This window comes from Acipenser ruthenus, chromosome 18 (assembly GCF_902713425.1).
Source record: "Acipenser ruthenus chromosome 18, fAciRut3.2 maternal haplotype, whole genome shotgun sequence".
In the NCBI taxonomy this organism is placed as follows: domain Eukaryota; kingdom Metazoa; phylum Chordata; class Actinopteri; order Acipenseriformes; family Acipenseridae; genus Acipenser; species Acipenser ruthenus.
Genome location: NC_081206.1, coordinates 21,072,911 through 21,093,517, shown reverse-complemented (window position 1 = coordinate 21,093,517; position 20,607 = coordinate 21,072,911). Strand labels below are relative to the sequence as shown.

At 36.4% G+C, this 20,607-nt stretch overlaps 1 protein-coding gene across 3 annotated transcripts in view; it reads right to left on the bottom strand.

The window, feature by feature from the left end:
* Positions 1 to 20,607, bottom strand: part of LOC117402260 (mitochondrial 2-oxodicarboxylate carrier-like) — a 198,648-nt gene that overhangs the window by 38,280 nt on the left and 139,761 nt on the right. For all 3 annotated transcript variants that reach the window (XM_034003353.3, XM_034003266.3, XM_034003518.3), the window contains one exon: positions 9,627 to 9,710. In XM_034003353.3, the coding sequence (XP_033859244.1) occupies positions 9,627 to 9,710 (84 nt within the window). The remainder of the gene's footprint in view (positions 1 to 9,626; positions 9,711 to 20,607) is intronic.

Below are 20,607 nucleotides of genomic sequence, written 5' to 3'. Positions count from 1 at the left end.
AACCCGTAGCTGTGTACATTTGTATTTGGATCATGAATGGCTTCACAGCTGCCTTTCACCTTTTTAAATATGTTTTGGGAAAACTGTTCAAAGTAATTCAGGGTAGGCCTGTGTGTTACACTAAAAAAACTCAATCTTCTGCGCCGTTCTTTAGCACTCAACATTTCGAGGTCAGTTTTATTGGACTAATTTACACATATACTCCTTTACTAACCTTATTCTACTGTAGTTTTAATTGTCTTTAGTAATGTTAATAAATCACCCGAAACACTGTAAAATATATCATTAATAATATAAATTTAGATAATGAAAAAGGCACTATTATGAACTATTATTAATAGTATTAGCTACTTGTGTTTGAATTAATTTATTTTGCAAGTTTAAAAACACCCCTTAATTGCCAATTCCTATATTTTCTTTATATTACTGAAGTTCTCTAAACAAGCTTCAGGAACCCTAATACCCCAGGCCCATTTAAAAGAGGATGTTAACTTTGCTTCAGACAAAGTGCGCAGGACTCAAAACAAAGATTTGTCAACATTACCAAAGAAACAAAAAAGTAAAAAAATTAAAACCACAAAAATGACAAGGGGAACAGTGTCATATGAAAGCTAACAAATGTATTAAAGTCTCTCTTGTTGTTGAAGGAAAGCCCCCGCTTTCCTAATTGTCTCATTGAGGAACTTCTGTATGTCTCTTAGTTTGCAGGCTGTCAAACTAAATCACTTTTATATTATGAAGTAATGAATGACAGCTAATGTTGCTCTATAGTTCTAAGGAAAGCACCTGGGTTTCCCTCTCAGGAGGGAACTAAAAGTTATTTTTGATTTTAAAACAACTCAAACATGCTACTGGTTACAATGAAAAGCAGAACTCAATTTTCACCTCGCTGTGCGTTGAAGGATTTGGTCAGGACACAAAGATTTTCTTCTAGCTATAATTTTTTGGGATCTGACAGGAACATTTTCATGTCACCATCAGCATCAGCATCAGTTGCCGCTGAAATCTGCTCCTTAGCTATGTTTTACACAGCTAAATCAAATATCTTATCAGATTCAAAGTGAAATAGAAATATTAAACCAAACCTATAACTTGTGTCTTGTGTTAATTATAAAATGCATATTTATTTGGTTATGGAAGGTTTGAAATTTGCAGAAGGTTTGGAGTCTGTGCCCCACAGATTTTGGGCACCTGCTGTCCCTCAATTTAAAAGCTATGTTTTGGCTATTACCCTACATGGGTTTTTAGGCCCTGCTTATATTGGGATGTGGTTGGAACCTATTTTTCTGGGCCAGCAGCCAGTCTTCAGCGTTTTAATGGTTCCTGTGATCGTTCCCACACCGTCCCAACGCTGTGAGTAACACAGCCCTGTTTTCACCTTCTTTCTCAGACTCTTCCCACACTCAGAGAGGCTGGTTTGACAGGACAGGCCCTCATGAAAAATGCTCTTGCCTAACCAGCAGTTTCCAAAACTTCATTCAAAAGATGACAAATGAACTGCTTTCTTTTTGTCACATGGAGTCCAAGGTAAACAGGTGAATGTCAGAATGTTTTTTTTTTTTTTTTTTTTGAGCTCCTTAAGTGAGGCCTAGAGTTCCTGTAAACTGGTTTCTGAGTATCTGTGTATGTCTGTCTGAAGAGATACATTATGGAAGTAAAGTTCAATTTTCCATTTAAGGCAAATACTATTTTTGTACATAGCTATGCAGTTCAAAAGGTTAAAACCAAACCACATGAAACAGAACTGAAACAATTACTGTTAATTGCATTAACATTAGCTTTTCTGTTGGCACAGAATGTCAAAATGGTATCAATAGTGTGTAATTCAAACAACAGCAGCAAAATCTAATTTTATTTCAAAAAAATAAGACATTGCATATGTACAGAACATGTTATATAGACTAACCTCTGCAAAACTGAGAAACTAAACTGAAAATGTAGGCAAATGCCTTCATTAGTTATCAACTCAATAACAGACAATTCTGAGACCCTTGTAAACCCATTTTAGCCTCTATCAACAACACCTTTCAAAAATCGCTGATCAGATAGTTACTGTCCTCTTCAATCTAAGGGATCTGATTACTGTATCCTGTTTGGAAAAGCAAATTTAACAACTACTATCATAGGCATAAAAATACTCCCGCACATATTCACCTACTCATTTTCTGATCTCTGGATTCATTTTTACCATAAAGGAATGCTAGTAATTTTGGACAAGTTACTGATTTAGCAAGCCCCTCAAAAACCACACTGTCTTTTTGTAAAGATTGTGTATTTTGTGTTGTATTCTGAGTTCTCTAAGACCTCAGCGCATCCTGTCCACTATTTGTTGGATATAAACTGCTTTATCGTGACAACATTTCACATCCATTATTTTGTGTATTCTATAACTTCATTGTTTGTTTTCAACAACAGACATCCATCACATGGACATATTTATCTAGTATCCATGCATGACTGAAGAAAGCAAGTAAATAAGCAAATATCCTGAAAAATAAATGTTGCCAGGCTAGTTAACCCTGTAGGCCAGGCCAGTTAACCCTGTAGGCCAGGCCATGCCTGGCTCGTCTTAGCCTGGCCTCGTCAGACGTCTGACCAGTTGGATTATCCCATCCACAATCTCCAGGTTAATGAGGCAAACTATCACATGATCTTCCTCATTAACCCCCAAGAGTGCCGCTAGCCAAGATCACTATGCACTCTATAAGGTAGATACTCACCCTGCACTCCATGTGGTAGTACTTGTGCATTGGGGACACAGGTGAAGCTTAACAGTTAGTTTCCTGCGTTACGATCCCATTACCAAGAAAATCAGCTTATTACATCTACTATAGAAGATCAACTGCGGATACTGGCAAGCCACTGGAGGACAAAGGCCAGCCTAGTAGGTGTCCATTTAAGCTCACCAGGCTGTAGCGCAGTTAAGTGAAACAGACCTACCAATCTGACGTAACAAACCAGTTGGAGCATCAGGCACAACTACCCATGGGATCCAAAGCCATGACTGTCAAACAGCACAGCCGGGACACCAATCTTAGCTCTCTTGACTGTATGACTCACCCTGCACACCATGCTGTCGTTCCTTTCCCAGATGAACCACTCAGGGATCTCCTTGGTTTTTACATCTTTAAAGTGGAACAGACAGGCAGGTAGATAGCGAAGACAATCAGACAGCAAAAGTTTGCCTTAATTAGAAGGCTGTTCGCATGTATAGTCTGGCCCTGACAGAGCACAGCACAAAGAGATATATTAGTTATGCACAAGACATTTTCTGCGATAAATCAACGTTCTGCCTGGCTGCATAACTTTTCAGAAGCATGTCCAGTTTTCAACTGTTTTAAATCAACACCTGGTAGCACATGCAAAAAAAAAAAAAAAAAAAAAAAATAGAATAAAGATGGAACACCAGTCAACAGTTTGCATAAACAACAAACCTCAGGAGTTAAGAACTTAACTATGCCTCATTTAAGGTTTTCTCAGGCAGCCTTTTGGATGCAAGGTTAAAAAACAAAACAAGTATGTCAGTGATCTCCACCGTGGCTCTAAATACTAATAATCAGTAACACAAAAAGGTATATTACCATGACCATAAAATCAAGCTAGTATCATCGCTATTGGATTAGCGGCTCTATAATACTCTAATAATATGTAAAAATATAAGTGTGACATACAGATAAACAGATGACGAGGCATAGACAGCCTCCTCATTCCTCAGATTCTTATACTTTCAATTACTTGAAAGTATAAGAATTAATTGGATTAATTAGACAAGCATTTCTTTAGATATACAGGGTGATTCATAAACAATAAATCAAAATACATTTGAACACATGTTCAAATCTAGCTCCGCCATTGGCCTATGGCATGATAATTTGCCAAAATTTCAACATTACAAGTGACACTGTTGTGAGAACTGGCTTTTGTCTGTCTAGCTACTCTTCACAGAAGGCCTCTGTTGCACTATGAGCCCTTTACGCACGACTTGCGCATTGTACACATGAAGCACTAAGTTAACATGTTTATCAACATGGTATGTTTTCCTTGAAATATATATTAATCGTTCATTCTATTCTTCTTTCCTGTGGTACGTTTATGAGTCACTGAATTTTAAACTCCAACTGAATTTTAAACTCCAAACACTTTAATGCATCATGTAAACCCTCATCCCATTCATTCACTCACTCACATTATGGGGCATTCACTTTCTATATTTAACCCAAAGACTGATTACCAACAGGTTTTATGAAATGCTTATCAAAAAGCCTCTTAAAAGCATTTCAGAAATCTGCAAATGAATGTGAGAAAGCAGGTTTTGATCCCACACTGAGCTAATGGAATCAAAAGGGTTCTCACGAATCACAGTGCAGGGTGGGTTTTGCTGACTCCAGTGTTGACTGTTGAGTGAAAAACAAATCTGTATGAGGGCTCCCGCATGTGAATGGAACAAAAACATTAAAGTTATGAAACTAGAAACAAACAACTTAGTAATGTGTATGATTTTTAGGGAATCCTAAACTGTTTATATAAAATAATTTGACATTGGCTTCAAAAGTGTGAATACAATTTACTAATGTTAAACGGTAGAATAGGGCGTAAAAAATAAATAAATAAATAAATTCTCTCACCTGCGTATCAATCATGTAATTTGGTTTCCAAATCTTTGTTTCTGTTTTCATTACATCTATGAAACTTTTTTTTTTTTTTTTTGTAAAGTTTGCAATACCTAAACTTCTGCTATCACAAATATGAACTATGGCAATATTGTGTATATATTGCCTTACTACCTGGAATTGAGAAGTTGGTCTACAAATGCGACATACTATACGGAGTAAAATACTGTAGTAGTAAGGAGATGACATTGTAAAAATATATAGCATAAAACACCAGAAGGGTTATCCAAGACTGTGATTTATTTCTACATTGTAACCCAGTTCCGGTAAAAAACAAATTACAAAAATACAAAAATATAAAAAAGCTAAAAATGCAAAGTGTTGCACTTCTTTCACAGGCTACAGTTGCTTACATTTACTGAGTTTAACTGAGGTACGTGTCACCCGTGTGTGCGGTGTTTTCATGTTACATGTCAATCAACTAGACACAGTACCTCCAATTACTGGAGCGAAGAATATCTTTTTTAATCAAAGCTGAAAAGTTTAACTGCGTCAGTTGCATTTTTATTTGTTCACAGTATAATGATGATCTGGTTTGAACAGAGTCATCATACTTTTGTTTTTCCAGTTTATAATTTCCTGGACACCTTTTGCCCAACAGCAAAATGTGTTAAATTGGCAGTACAATGTTATAATAGTTATTTCTCATTTGCACAGAATACAAAGTGAAAACTGTACAAAATAGGTATTATGCCAGCTGCCTATATCTAAAAGTGTTCTGTTTACGTAAAAGTGTTCTGTTTAAAGCGCTTTGTGATGCTCTATGACAGGCGCTATATAAAATAAAGATTGAGGTTACATATATGACCACAGTTGGTTGGGATGAGAATAAGCAAAACAAAAATTACATTACATGATATGATTGGTAATACTGATCGATTTAATGGGGGGGGGGGGGATTCAAAATGTTGACATTTATTTAATTTTAAAGCAATTTCAACAAGACAACCTTTACCCTTTACCCTAACCCCGGAGTCTTGACAGATTAGCAGTAAAGAATGTACAATGGACAACTTTTCAGGGAGTTACCTTGAAACAGAGTCAACTGTACTGGAATACCCATACCCACCCACCGGCAATCTTCAACATTGCTTCATACGTGACTTCAGATAACCCTAGATAAGCTTTCCACATAGGATATGATTTGGTTTGCTTGCTCTTGCATGACTGTTACTGGACTGAAGATGATGTTGAGACAGCTTGTGAGAGCTGCTGTTTTATACTGTGATGCAAGAGAGGAGCTGGTTCTAGAACTAGATACTAGTAACTCAGCCATTTTGGAGTTACTGTTAACCATAAGAAAACCTATAGAAGTTTTGAAAAGGTGGCCAAGGCCATTAAAAAAAAAACTAAGGGGTGTGTATTATACCTTCATTGTTTAGTTTGGGAAACACATGCTCCCACAGAGTTAGATGCAATTAGTTTAGTTGTGGCGTAGTTAGATGATCTCTCAACAAGCACTAGACAACATAAGAGGATAACAAATCTATGACATATTCTTTTTCAAAAGTTGTCAGGCCTATTCCAGTTTACATTATTCTATGGGATATAGAGTAGAGTATTGTCCCATATTGTCACTGTTTGTACGCGCTATAAGAGCCATCAAACTGAAGAATATGCACACGTGTTTACTTAGATACTTACCTTGAGTGATCGAGGGTGCAGCAATCGGAATATGTTGTTTTTATTTCCCCCCACACAGCCAGCAAACATTGGACTTGTTCCAATAATAAACCAGAACCAACCACTACAGTTGGGTTATTATACAACTCTACCAGTAGGACCTAACATTTTTACCTGAATCCACTGTGGTCTGGAATCTATGTACCCCCAGATATTGATACTCTCAACCACAAGGGAGAAAGCATGTCCTTAGCAAGGTTCATCACAAATAGATAAGCGGTTCTCTCGATATGTGTAAAAAATGGGTGACGTATTGTAAGTACAGGCACCTCCATTTTATCCCCAACTTTGAGGGTATGCAACCCTAGTGGGCAGAATGAATCTTGTAAGTTCAGTTTCAGACTGCCACTTCAATATGCCATTTTGAGATCCTACCAGCATTACTGAGAAATCAATTTCTACTCTAGTCTTGTCTGTGAACCGTTTCCTCTACAATTTCAGTGATGACAACTAACATCTATAATACAATACACTGCCTGTTAAGCTGACATAAAATTATTACTAAATTTAGCCCTGGGGAGTTATTAGACAGGGCCCATTTTGGCAGTTGCACAATTTCATTTTTTACAGATTACACATCTTGTAATCCAGGTGTATCATGATGTTTTTTTTTTGTTTTGTTTTTTTTACCTGCAGCACTTAAATGGTAGGTTTAAATGGTGTATCAGTGTCAGGAATAATTTGTAGCTATTATTTATCTTTCTGCTAATTAATCTATTCCAATCTCCCCCCCTCTATTTCCGTTGAAGAATATCAACCCTACAGTGTTACTGCATGTCAGGTGTTTCGAATTTGGTTTCACATGTATATGCATTGACATGTAAGCATTAATGCAATTTCAAATTGTTAATAATAATTTACAACTATGCTCTCCAATTTATACGGATATCGACAGAGAAGTTCATTAGTACATTAAATCATACAGATATCCATATGTATCTCTATATACTACTTTGCATATTTACATGTTGGAATGTATGTACAGTATACATGTAATGAGAGCTGGAGCTCAGTAGCATTTTCCTACTGTCAGATGCCAGACTTGACCTGCGCTCAGTTCACACCAGATCAGTTTTATGTAGACTATAAAGCTGTCAGCTCTCAATAAACAGATGTACTCCCAAGTGGTTTAGTACAGGTCTGCAAACTGTCAATGACAAGGGGGCCAGTTCTCCAAGCTCAAAATGCTAAGTCACCAACACAGATAAACATTACAGTGCACTACTCTGTAATACATACTGTATATATTAAACTACAAAATTGTGGATGATTATTCCTCAAACAAAATCATTGCCTCCATGAAAATAAGAAATGCTCAATTGAACTTGTTTGTGGTTGTTCATTATGTCTCAATCTTATAATTCCAGGTGATGGTAATATTTTGGCCATAGCTGTAGATGCCATACCTCTAAATGTTGTAATAGAACAAAATATGGGTGCTGTATTGTTTCATTGAATCCACCACTTTGTGTATTTTATTCTACCAACATTTTAAAATAAGCTAGCTTAAGAGGATTAATGTTGCAACAAACCTCCCAGCACCAGAGAACAATCAACATCTAGAGGAACTTTCATTTCCATTGCTCTTTCTTATTCTTACTAGATACAACACAATACAACATGTTAATATCATCTACACTTTACATAAATTGAATCCGTCAGTGTTTGATCATGCCCATGCTTTCTCAAACTGATCTGTATATAATGGGTTCAGTTTGTAATAAGAGTACACATTCTTCACTTGACGAGGTAACATAAATACAGCTCAGAGCAGTTTGATAACTTGATGCATATAGTACATTTTAAACCACTTCATTTTGAAGACTTCAATAACTCAAGATAACATGAACTTGAACTCATGACTTAAACTGTTAACCTATCAAACAGTGACAGAATCCCCAGTGCATGTATAGCCCCAGAAAACCCTGTATACACAGCTGTTACCAGTTCATTATGGAAGACCTGCTTTGTTTGAGGAATTATAGACTGAATACATAAGGTGATAAAATAGCACTCATTTCATCATCAGGCATCAGTTTAGTTATAACATTTACAAATGCTTTATACATATTTACTAATCATTTACAATAATAATATTTTGTGTGGGATCACAAGTTAGCTTGCTTAAAAACACCCTTTGTTGCACAGTGTAAATCTTGTCTCAAACAGCACGTCATATGGTCTCAGTTATATAAAAAGTCAGAAAATGAATGCTAGCTTTTACAATACTGGCTATCTAGCTCTAGACAGGTAAATCCATGGTTGACAGACACAGTAATCATTTAAAAAGCTGTCAAAGTTGTCTGACAGTGAACCAAATTTAATGATCATTAGGAGTATTTCCTTTAATACAGCCTAATAGTGTCTGTTAAGTGCTCCCAGGTAACATCACTTCGAAATGTTTAACTACCTCCCTTGTGGTCCTTACCAAGCAATAATGCCCTAGTCACTCTATGTTATTACATAAGCAGCCTGCACACAAACAAATAATATTGTGAAATCTGTTTTAAAATCTTAAAAGCCCAACAGGTGTTTACAGATTGCATTTCTTAGTTATGCAAAAAATAAAGAGCCTGTGGGTATCCAGTGCTGATCTGACAGGGCTGAAGCATAAACAAAGAGGACTGAAGGTCAGTGCTTTACACTTGTATTGCCATCAAGGGTAGCATTTCCTAGGTACCTGTACATTCATTGGACAATGAACTGCACATTTATAGAAAATAATGAGCTGAATCTGTATAGAATTAGGTAGCCGCATGGCAGCTTAAAACCAGCAATCAGTCTGCCAGCTGGTTTACAGGTAAAGGTGAGGTGGAACTAAAACCAGAATACCCTTTAGAACTCAATCTTGTTTCTTCTCTTATCACGTATCACTGTCAGTCCCCCAATGTATTTGTAATGACTTGGTATCAGACAAGTGAATTGAATGGAGAGACAAGGGTTGGACGTGAACAACAAACCCCACAGTTCAAAGACACACACCTTACCAATAATATAAAACAGCAAGCTCTTTAGTAAAGAGGTAAGCACATGTTTATGTGTTTGAATTAATATCTCTTCACTTTGTTTTCTTTGGCATTCAGTGTATGACCTGACACTGTCATTTCCTGGAGCTCTCAGTAGATTATAGCCCAGGATACTGTTTCAACCAAGACTTGATTGGAACAGGGCTTTACTAAATTACCACAGAATACCACACAGTTACATCATCATAGCTTGTCAAACCAATTGAGGCCAATGATTGAAAGTTCAAACCCATTGACAAATAGGTACCCTTCATTCCGGAATATGGTCCGGAAGCAGTCACGGAGGCTCTTGTAGCTGTTTGGGTCACTAGTCCCCCTCTGGATTTGGAACCTGTAGAGATAGAAGGCTGATTAAACTGACAGCATATCCACTCAATACAAGCAGCAGCGGCCGTGCTTTAAATTCGCTGGTGCTCACCAGTGTTTATTGTTACATGGGTGTTAGTGTCTTATACAGATTTCATTCTCAGTAAAATATATCACTCTCAGAAAAACATCAAATGGTATTATGCACCAGCCCCAGTAGTGAACTAGCATGGCTGGTATATACAAGCAAAGTGTGTATCGGGTGGCTATCAAGGATGCCAAGCAACACCGATGACACTTCATACTCTGACACAAGGGAATGAAAGACTTATCATGTTCAAGCAGTATTCTCATCTGATGCCAGTACATTTTCATAACTTGTTAGGCAAACTAAATCCATATGTAACAAATGTATTGTTTTATTAAAAAAAAAAAAGATGTTTATTAAGATTTGAAATGCTCAAGGAGCATAAATGAATAGAACCTTTGTAAAACGATCTTCACAAATTCTCACAGTGGAATGTGCAAAACACTACAAAGAAACACATCACAACTGATTGAGGTGTTCCGTTTAGTGTTTAAACACTTGTGCTAACATTGTTTAATTATTTCAAAAATAGCTATTACTCTATACCCATGCGACTGTTTACACAGTAGTCTGTTACAGTATAACACATACACTAGATAGTGTTCATGTTCAATATTTATCCCTTCATATTTAAATCCTTTCAATATACATACAATATTGTACATATGTTGGGCTACATTCTGGAAAGATATTTACTAAAAATCACCATTTGCATGATTTTTTTTAGAAAACTGTACCAAATAAAATAATCAAACCATAAACAAACAACTCAGACATTTATAGGAGCTTATGTATTTTGTTTGCTATTCATATTAGAATGTATTTTTGGAATTTTTCCTATTAGAAAAACACAAGGTCTATGATGATTTGGAGTAAAGAGCTCTGACTATCAAGCTTTTGTTTTATTACACATAAATGTTGTGTTGTAGTAGTTCACATAAAAAAACAATGCTTAATAAAAAGTGAATTCCTAAAGTGTAAACAATGAAGACACTGAAAAGATTCTGGGTCACTAGATTGGTTCAAAGAGAGCTATACCTTAGGATTCAGTATTATATTACAGCACTGCTATCCTTTTATGTGCCAATTAAAAAAAAATGAATTCAACTAACTAGAATACATTTTATGCATTGTTAGCCTTTAATAATTGCACACAGTTATCAAAGATTTGTGTTACATGACCGCTTTACAAGGATAGTGGCACCATATGCCAGAGTCCTGTGTGGGTCAGACTTTTATGACCCACTTCCAACCTGGACCCGCTACTACAGGACCCGACTCGAATTAGCAACCCACTGCAGCACCGTCTTCTTACCCGCGACCCAACCCAACCCGCTTTAATAAGACCTGCAAGTGTTTGTCCTTTACCCACTTCCTGCATCGACTGACTCTCACATTCACATACAGATATCTCTACCATTCTCCACAGATTCAGTTTATACAATAGGCTATGCAGCATGGTAGCTTTTTCTAGTGGTCTGGATATATTTTAACATTGTAACATTAACTATCTCTACTTACTTTACTATAAAATACCTCTCTTAGTGTCTATTCCTTTCATGCCACCAGTTGAAAGGGAGCTACACCTGTGCTTTCGCAGAGTACCACTTTTGTGGCTGTCGTACACAAAAACATAATGACAGGTTTTACAAGCACCGAATCATGATTTTCATGATTTTCATTTGCTATGATTCCAAAAGAATTCCACACTTCTGATTTACCTGTCGAACTATTATCCACTACCCTGCGCTATCTTTTGTTTCACCTCGTCCACAGGCATTTTTAATAGCACCAAGCAGACACAATAAAAGGATCTTGCAACGTATCAAACACAAACTGAGAACACTTAGTCGGCTGACTCCTCCTTAATCACCTCTGCTTTGGTGCAGGAAATAAATTTACCTTCTAATACGTTGTTTGTTACAGGGTTACAGACGAGTACGCTGAATGGACAGACAACGTTTTTTGGTGTTTCAAATATAGACCCGAGCCTGACCCGATTTTTTTTTTTTTTTGACTTAATTTAATTGGAATCTTATTTTAGTGTGTACTGGAACACTGTAAAAGTTAATTTTAGCTCCTGGATTCACAGGGTCCAAATTAGGGAAACTTAAAAAAAAGGTTCACTATAACTGCCCCTGTACCAAAATTCCTCTAAATTCAATTCCCAGATGTACCCTCAGTAGGACAGAACACTTTCTCACTTTTTAATTTGACTGCCTTGCATCAAGCAGCCTTCAAAGTACAGGCCTCAAAAATTATAAACCTAACATACTAAAGGAGAACAAAAACATTAAATGAGGACCTATTTTTTAAGGTCCACTCAGCTCTCGTAATAACCACAGTTGGAAATGATAAAAAAAAAAAATGTATTAAGAATGTCAATATGGCTCTCCCTTCACAGTCCAAACCCATACGATGTCAATTACAGCCACGTTAGGAAGGAGAGACCCGTAAGAGCTGGAATTCAATAGTTGTGTAACAGCCTGCACTTCTTTATGCACATTTTACAGGACTCTCTTACACACATCCCCTGCATCTGATAATTTAAAACATTTACTTAACCCATGGTGACCAATTAGTTGTACTCATTTTACAGCAGGGTTTTGTAGCTGGCTGGTCGAGACAAACACGCTAGTAACAATTCTATGGTTACGTGTACATTTTTTATATGAAAAGCTTTTTTTTACAAACCAACAGAGCTCTGTCTGTGGAGAAAAGGCCTGACCAGTTAATAGAGACTGTTTCACAGGGTTTTACAATGATGCCTCTGACAGAAGCTCGCTCCTCTCCACGACACACAAAGAGCTGCAAAAAAACAACTATATAAAACCGCATTAAAGACTGACTTCAAGCCTTATAAAATACTTCTAAGATTCTACAAAAATAAAACAAACAAACAAAAAATAATAATAGTGTGTAATTAAGAGAATCAGTGGCCTCTCGAAACACTGCAACATGAAAATAGCAGCCATAGCAGGAAGAATGACAGTGGTTTAATCTTTCAAAATAGCTTACAAGACTTGGAGTTTAGAAGATGTTTTTTGAGGTTTATTCCTTTGGTTTCAAGCACACACCTTTAAATTCAATTTAAAAATGGCCCATCTGAAGTGTTTTAAAACGCTTAAAAAAAAAAAGACAAAGCTAGACTTGCATGGACTTTGTGGTGTTTTTTCACAACCTTTTAGCTATATAAACTGCAGCATTATACTCACTGTATAACTGCCCACTGATTTGCATTCAGCATATATCCAAGCTCTTTAAATAACCCGCTTTTAGTTGATTGTACATTACTATTAAGAGAACTCGTTTACTAACTAACTAAATGTGACAAGGGACCTTGTGATGACTTATGAAGAATTTGAAGACATAACAAGATAAAGTTTAGACACAATCACACACACACACACACACACACACACACACACACACACAGCAGCAGATCCTGGTTATGTGTTTTGCATAACAAATTAGTTGACGACATTGTGGCAATTATATTGGCCAACACATTGCTTCATATGCATTCAGTATGAAGTAAGGCACTTGACTCAGAACTCCAGGTAACCAATTTCATTAAAAGACATATTTCTACATGTAAGCACAGGCCCCGTGGTACTTAGCTGTGGTAGAGTTACATTTTATTTTGCCCATGTGGCTTTCACTGCCAGGACACAAGGTCAAAAGATACAAGTCTTATTGGCTTTCTGGGGACACAGAATACCTGACTGGATCTGATTTGGAGAAACCTTGCTGAATGTTATAACACAAAACATTAACATCCTAGAGGGGCGTCCTTTAGAATCCAATTTTGTGATTCCCAACAGCTTGTAACCCGTTCGAGAAAACAGTTAAAATAATGTCATAAAGCAACTACTAACATGTATAAAAAAAGAGAGCTCAAGAAGATTTAAGACCGGTGGGGCTTGTAAACAAATTTAAATCAACCTTAATTAAATGCATATGACATCAGGTCAGGCATGAACCTTTCTTTTTCTTGGTCTGCCTCATTGACCACAACTTTACCAGCTTCCCTTGCTAAATATCTCAGAAACCAGGGGATTCTGGTGGTGAATCCAGACCTAGTCACTTACTCACTGCACGACCTGGGGTCAGTTCATTTCCTTGCACCTCTTCCCAAACAGCAGTTAACCTAGGTTCACGTAGGGCACCCAATGCGAAAGAGATGTGGCATCTCAGGTGGCTAATGTGGTACTCTTTCAGCACTAATTATCAAAAAGACAAACCTACTACAACAAAATAGTTTCACTGTCTTATACGGAAATAAATAATACAAATCAGGCGTAGAAAGTGCATAGCTGTTTGATCCATTCCTGGTTTTACTAGGAGTTAAATAAGACACACCTGAGTTTGTTACCTATACACGATGGCTAATCAAGCTTGTAGTAAAACCTGACGTGTGAAACTGCTATGCAATAGAAGTATTATTTCCATTGTTGAAATATTATATCTAGGAGAATACCAGACTCAGTTAACTCATCTGTTAAGCTGAGTATTTTTTTTCCTTAGACTGCACTTGAATGGAGTCTGCTGTCTTGAGTGGAGATACCTTTCCTAGACCCCTTTGAGGTCTGCAGTGTTGAGAGAGCTAATCTTAAATAGTAAGTAGCGGGGTTCTGAAAAATATAGCGTTACACGTCCACATGTGTTTCTAAACTGTTTAAATAATGTTCCTGTAATTTTTCTTTTCATTGTTAACATCCCGACAACTTTTTACACTTAGAACTGTGCTCTGTCTTTCGGGTGAGACGTAATTGTAAGTGACTTTGCAGCTGATGCATAGTTCACACACCATAGTCTCTGTAAGTCGCCTTGGATAAAGGCGTCTGCTAATTAAACAAATAATACTAATAATAATAGAACTTTAAAGTCTGTTTTAAAGCTTTTTTTCAAAATGCCCGCTCTAGTGCACTGATAGTGTAAGGATTATTGCCCACATTATCAAACAGTTAACACAGCAATAATGATCCATAATGTGGCACTGAACAGAAAAGCCAGAGCTTTTCCTGCAGTGATTTAGAGGACAGATCTCAAACCCCAGTGCACTAGAGCTGCCATTTTGAAAAAAAGCTTTAAAACAGACTTTAAAGTTAAAAGTGTAAAAATACTCTTAAGGTGGATGAACAGAAATAATTTTGTGTGCTTGTGTGCTGGTCCAGAGGTCGCTAAACCAATTGTTTATTACAAATGAGCCGCAACAAACCCAAAACAACAGTGCTGTTGGGAATCCATTTAGTTAAACGCTACAAACTGGCCTTCATCTTCTTTAATTAGACTACACTACTGAACTTCAAAACTTGTCAGATCAACCTTTTCTCACAGTCACCCTGGCTCTCCTTGTACATCCCTATATTTCACATTTCAGCAGCTTTGTCAGATTCAGCAGCATTACGATAAAGTTATGGCAGTGGCTTTTAGAGAAGTCTTATATTTGGTCTACAGTCATAACAAATGTCATTCGAATTTCTGTTGTACAGTAACATGTTTATCAGTGCCAGACAGGCTTAGAATTAGGGCAAAACAGATGTGTATTGTGACAAAGAGCTGTTCTATACTCCCTAGGAGCTTAACTACCCTATTCCAGCACATAAACTGGGATCCATATTCCAGTGAGTACCAGGTACAAATCTTACCAGTATTTTGTATTAAATGCCGTCTCCAATTAGCTCTGAAACTCAGAAGTTGGCTAGAGGCGCAAAGCGGTTCCCTCTTGTTATTAATGCAGTCTGTTCAAGAATGCACCACCGGGAGTCAAAGACAGTGTAAGCAAAAGCAGGTCTAGGATCAAGTAGTAAATTATGACTGGGAAATAAAAACATTGTAACTTTCTTCATGTCGCAAGGAATTCTTTTCTCATTCCATATCAAAGCTCATACAGCTCTCTTCTTCATTATAAGGCATAATAAAAAATTATTTCTTATCCACAATCTCCTCTTGTTTTAAGGTTTTAACATGTTTTCAGTTGTCAGGGAGGAGAAAGAGAGGGGGGTGATAACAGTGTTACTGGAATGAGCTGGGGTCTTGTGTGTCAGGGCTACTATAAAGAAACCTGGGCCTTAGAAGTTCACAAGGCTGGCCAAATCAGTAGGGACAGTCCCACTTAAATTTTTATAGACACTGCGAGGTCTGTAAGTGTTAAAGTACTGGTCTATAACATTTTAGACCTTAAAGGATAATCAGGCTTCAATAGTAAATAGGGTGTTTCTGAAAACAATGCACCGTTTAGTGGATACGAGTAATGACTACAAAAAGACGTGGAGAAACCAAACACTCAAACTGGCTGAAAGATTTCAACCCTGCCTCAGTAACGCTGCACAGGTCTCATTAGTCTCATCACACTGATATATTACTACGCCACTTTATAAGGCTAATTGTTAAGCACAAGAGCACAGTGAAAGGTATGTGGTTGTACAAAGGCAAACTACTTTTTAGCTTGTTAGAGTTACTTTGCTGCGTATCATGATTCACACTTACTTGTGTGTTATTGCTTTATATATGCGAATAGGAAGCATGGAGGCCTTGTGTCTAGAGAGTTTTGAATCTTGACTTGTTCAGTTCTAAAATGTAGCATATTAGAAGCAAATTGGAAAATGTTTGAATAATTTCTTGTAACGTTCATCATTATAAACCTAAAAGGCCAGATGATAAAAAAAAATCGAAGTATCCTGAGGAGTTTAAAACAACCTCATCAACATACCAAATTCAACAGCATTTACTAAATTATGCCATTATACATTTTACATTTAAATTCCTTCAAGATATTACATTTTGAAACATTTTTAATGCTGTTTCACGAGCAACATTAATATGATATTGTGATCTATGATCCATAGCTATTAAACACTCAATAGTACTAAACTTAGTACTAAATTAAATGTGAAAACGTTTTGACTTCAAGTTTTTCTCAGTGTATTCATTTAGTATTTATAAAATGATTGTGATGTAACTGAATATGTACCAGCCAGAATTTGTTAACAAGGTATAATATGTTTTCTTAATGTTATGTTTACCTAAACCAGGAAGCTTTACCTGTTTTAGGTAACTAGAAAAAAATACAGCAGTCAGCAGTCAACCTTTTAGCTGACAGTTTTGTCACCTCTTCATTAAAAAATAAAATTAAGTTATAATCAAATACATATACATCCCACAGTATCATATGAAGTACTGCAAGACTAAACAAAGCATTGATCAGGTAAGGGGTTATGAAATGTTAGCTATATTTAATTAAACATGTTTTAAAAAAAAAAGATAGAGGAAAACTGCAAGAGATACACAGAAGGACAACATAAAAGGAAAAGTTCCAGGGGAAATGAGAGACACAGAAGAAAAGATAAAGGGGGAATAAAAAGACAAGAGACAGAGCCGGGGCTCTTAATTAGTTAAAATGACACTGGCTATTATCAGGGCCGGTCTACCATCAGAAACTGCATCCCGGTAGCATTTTATATCAAATTTTGCACCCCCGTCAGAAAATGCATCCCACACTATTATGCAGGGTTGATTTATTAACGTTACAATGTTTACATGGAAATATACACCCCCTGCAATAAATCATTTACAAAATATATCATTCAAAATATTAAAATAGTATAAAGTTAATTTTTGAAAATGTTAGTGGTTTCTTTATCTGTTTAAGAGCATAGCAACAAAAGAAGATACCAGTAGTTGCTATACAACTTTGTAAAACTTTGTAGCAGAAACTCTTTGAATACCCGAACAAATCCACTAATTAACCCAGTTAAAAAAAATATTAGTTTACTTAAATAGTAAAAACAGATTCAGTTTTCTAATACATGACTTAATGCTAACATTATTTATATATATATATATATATATATATATATATATATATATATATATATATATATATATATATAAAAAACATTAAAGCAGATGTCTTTCATATACTGACACTAAAATTTAAAAATAACACATGCATGTGTAAATATTAATGTATCTTTAATAAGCGACGTTACACATGTTCCCAGAAGAATCTATGTTATTTTCCGTGGTATCTGTTGTCAGTGGAAAGGCCATATAGGAAGAACGGATATTAGCAAGACACATATTTCACATATTTATAGCGGAAAAAGTGGCATGGACAATATTATTTTTTCATAGAACTATGGATTCATTCGCAACTCATTGTTTAGTGATGGAGCTCTGCTAACACTAAGTAAAGCAGTGGTGTTACCATAACATAAAATACATAAATTAACTTGAGATCACAAGACCGTCAGCAAATGTGATTTAACAGTTTATTTAAAGAAAAAGAAAAAAATGCTTGATCGAAATATTTAACCCAAAATACAACCCAATCATGATCGGGTCAACCATTGGTTGGTTCCTCTGTCAAGCTAGTTATTTTTTTTTTTTTTATACTCGGTAAACCGTTTTAAACAATAATTGGAGCCCTGTGAATCTTTTTTATTTTAGTTTTTTTATAATTTATCATTTTATTTGGGGAATAATTATTTTGTTTTATCCGTTCTAAATGTTATTTTATTTCCTGATCTCTATAAACTTGGCTTTCTTAACACAGCAGGAAGGCAGAATATAAATAAAGTACAATTATTTGTGGCAATACAACTATTTCAACTGAATCTTGCCAGTTTAAATGATTTGACAAAGGCCGGGATGCAAAAAATAAATAGGTGGGACAAAAGAGTGAGGTGGGGATTACTGAAACAGGTATTGTGCCTGCCCATATGACCGACAGAGCTATTACACATGCTCATATGACCAAGGGATGCATTTTCTGACATTACACTGGCGCCAGGTTTTTGTGCCCCCCACCCCTACTCATGTTTTTTGTATTTGCTCTTATTGGGAAATCATTCTCATCCATTTATTACCGCCCCTGAGACAGAGGGCAGGGAGTGATAGAGACAGAGAGACGGTAAACCCAATACATTGACTTTCATGTTTCAGAAGCTGAGCCTCCTTGACTCTTTGAGGCCTTGTCTCAAGCTGAGGGTTAAATTTCACTCTCACCACAGGCCAGCTATTGCCAGGGGCTCTGTAGATAATGAACCTGCCAAGGGATTGGCAAGGAAACACTTGTGTTTTTATACAGTTTGTACCCTAAGAAACGAGTTCATCCAACATGACATTTACAAATTACTCTCGTTCTTTCAATGTAATGTGGGGTTTGCATCTGACCCTGAACAGATACCAACACCCAGATGACTACAACAAGACTTAAACATCAACAATAGGACTGGGCCTCACCCCTCCCACTCAGTGAGAAAACCGTTCCAGTAAAACCTTAACTGCATTTCATATTACAGTGTGACAATCACAACTGAAGCACCAGATAATATACAACTTACTGGCAAAAGCTGCAGGTGCTATATGTGAAATTATTTTGAAAGCAACTCAGTTTGCACTTTAAAGAATAACTTCTTTAAGTAATGTATTGAAAACGAAACATAATATGTCATTACACTACTTAAATGGGCACAGCCTTGAGAAAGCATATCTTTTTTTAAATTATTTATTAAGAGTTTTTAATTCAACTACAATATATTGTTAAATACAAATTAATGGGCAGATATCTATGGACAGAGAAGGAGTTAAGCAGTATGCTGTACAGCCTGGGTTAAAGGTTACATCATATATATGTTAGGAGAGAAAGTAGGAGACTGCAAGTAGGATTAATTATCCATGACTAAGAATATCACCCTGGGCAACTTTTTTTGTGAATATTTCTCTGTTGGGTGATCTTGGACAACTACAACAACCACACATCCACCACAAACATCAGAGAGCAATCTAAATGATATGGCTGCTTGAGGTTAACTCACAAGTTTTCATGTGCAAAATCCTCCAAATTATTCAAAGCAGCTCCATCTCAGAACCAATGCCACAGTGTATTAATGTTCCTGAACAATAAACTATAAACACCATTACACAACAATCAAGGGCCAGGCATCAAAATTGTATTAATAAAATTAAAATAAAAACACCTGCACCTCTAAAACAAGAGAATCACATTGTGGACACAGAAATCTGAGCTAATTAATACAAATTCGCAGATGTCCTTATCAAGACGACAGCTTAAAGACTGCCCCTCATGTGCTGTGCGTTGAATACCCTATGGCAGCTGGCCGATAGCCCTCTACAATCCATTATCCCCCATGCCCCCCTGCCTGCCTTGGTGGGAAAGAAAAGGTGAAAAACTAATTTCAGACAACACATGGATTAGACAAGAAGCAATAAATAAATGAGTTTTCATCAAGCTCTTTACAACTGCTTTAAAATGGGCCATTGCAACTCTCCAGGACATTTTACTATTTCCCCCATGTCTGTAATGCAATGCTTTTTGAGATGGACTTCAAGACCCTTTCATTAGCTACAGAGATCATTTTTAATACTCTGACTTCATGGCCTCCGGCAGGCGAGGCCCACCACACCTCCTCAAGGATAGAAAGTGATTAGCTTAATTCTAAAGAGGGAAGAATGGAACAGTCCTGGAATCTTCATATTATAACGTACTTCCACTTGGTTACAGGATTATAACCGACAGAAAAGTGATAATTTCCGGAAATGCATAAACAACATGTGCTGAATTAAAAACAGACACAAATAACAAGTTTTCCTCGTATGTGTTTAAGAAACACGTGCAAGGAGTAACAAAGCTATTTTAAGTATGTTTTTCATCCAATTGTACAACATTATTTATGTGCACAATAGCATCCAAAAGTGTACTGCTATCAGACGTAAGCGGCACTCAAATCACATCACTCGCAAATTACCTTTTCAAAACTAAAGAAAATGGAGCTTTGTAAACCTGACTGCTAGTGGAAAATACAAC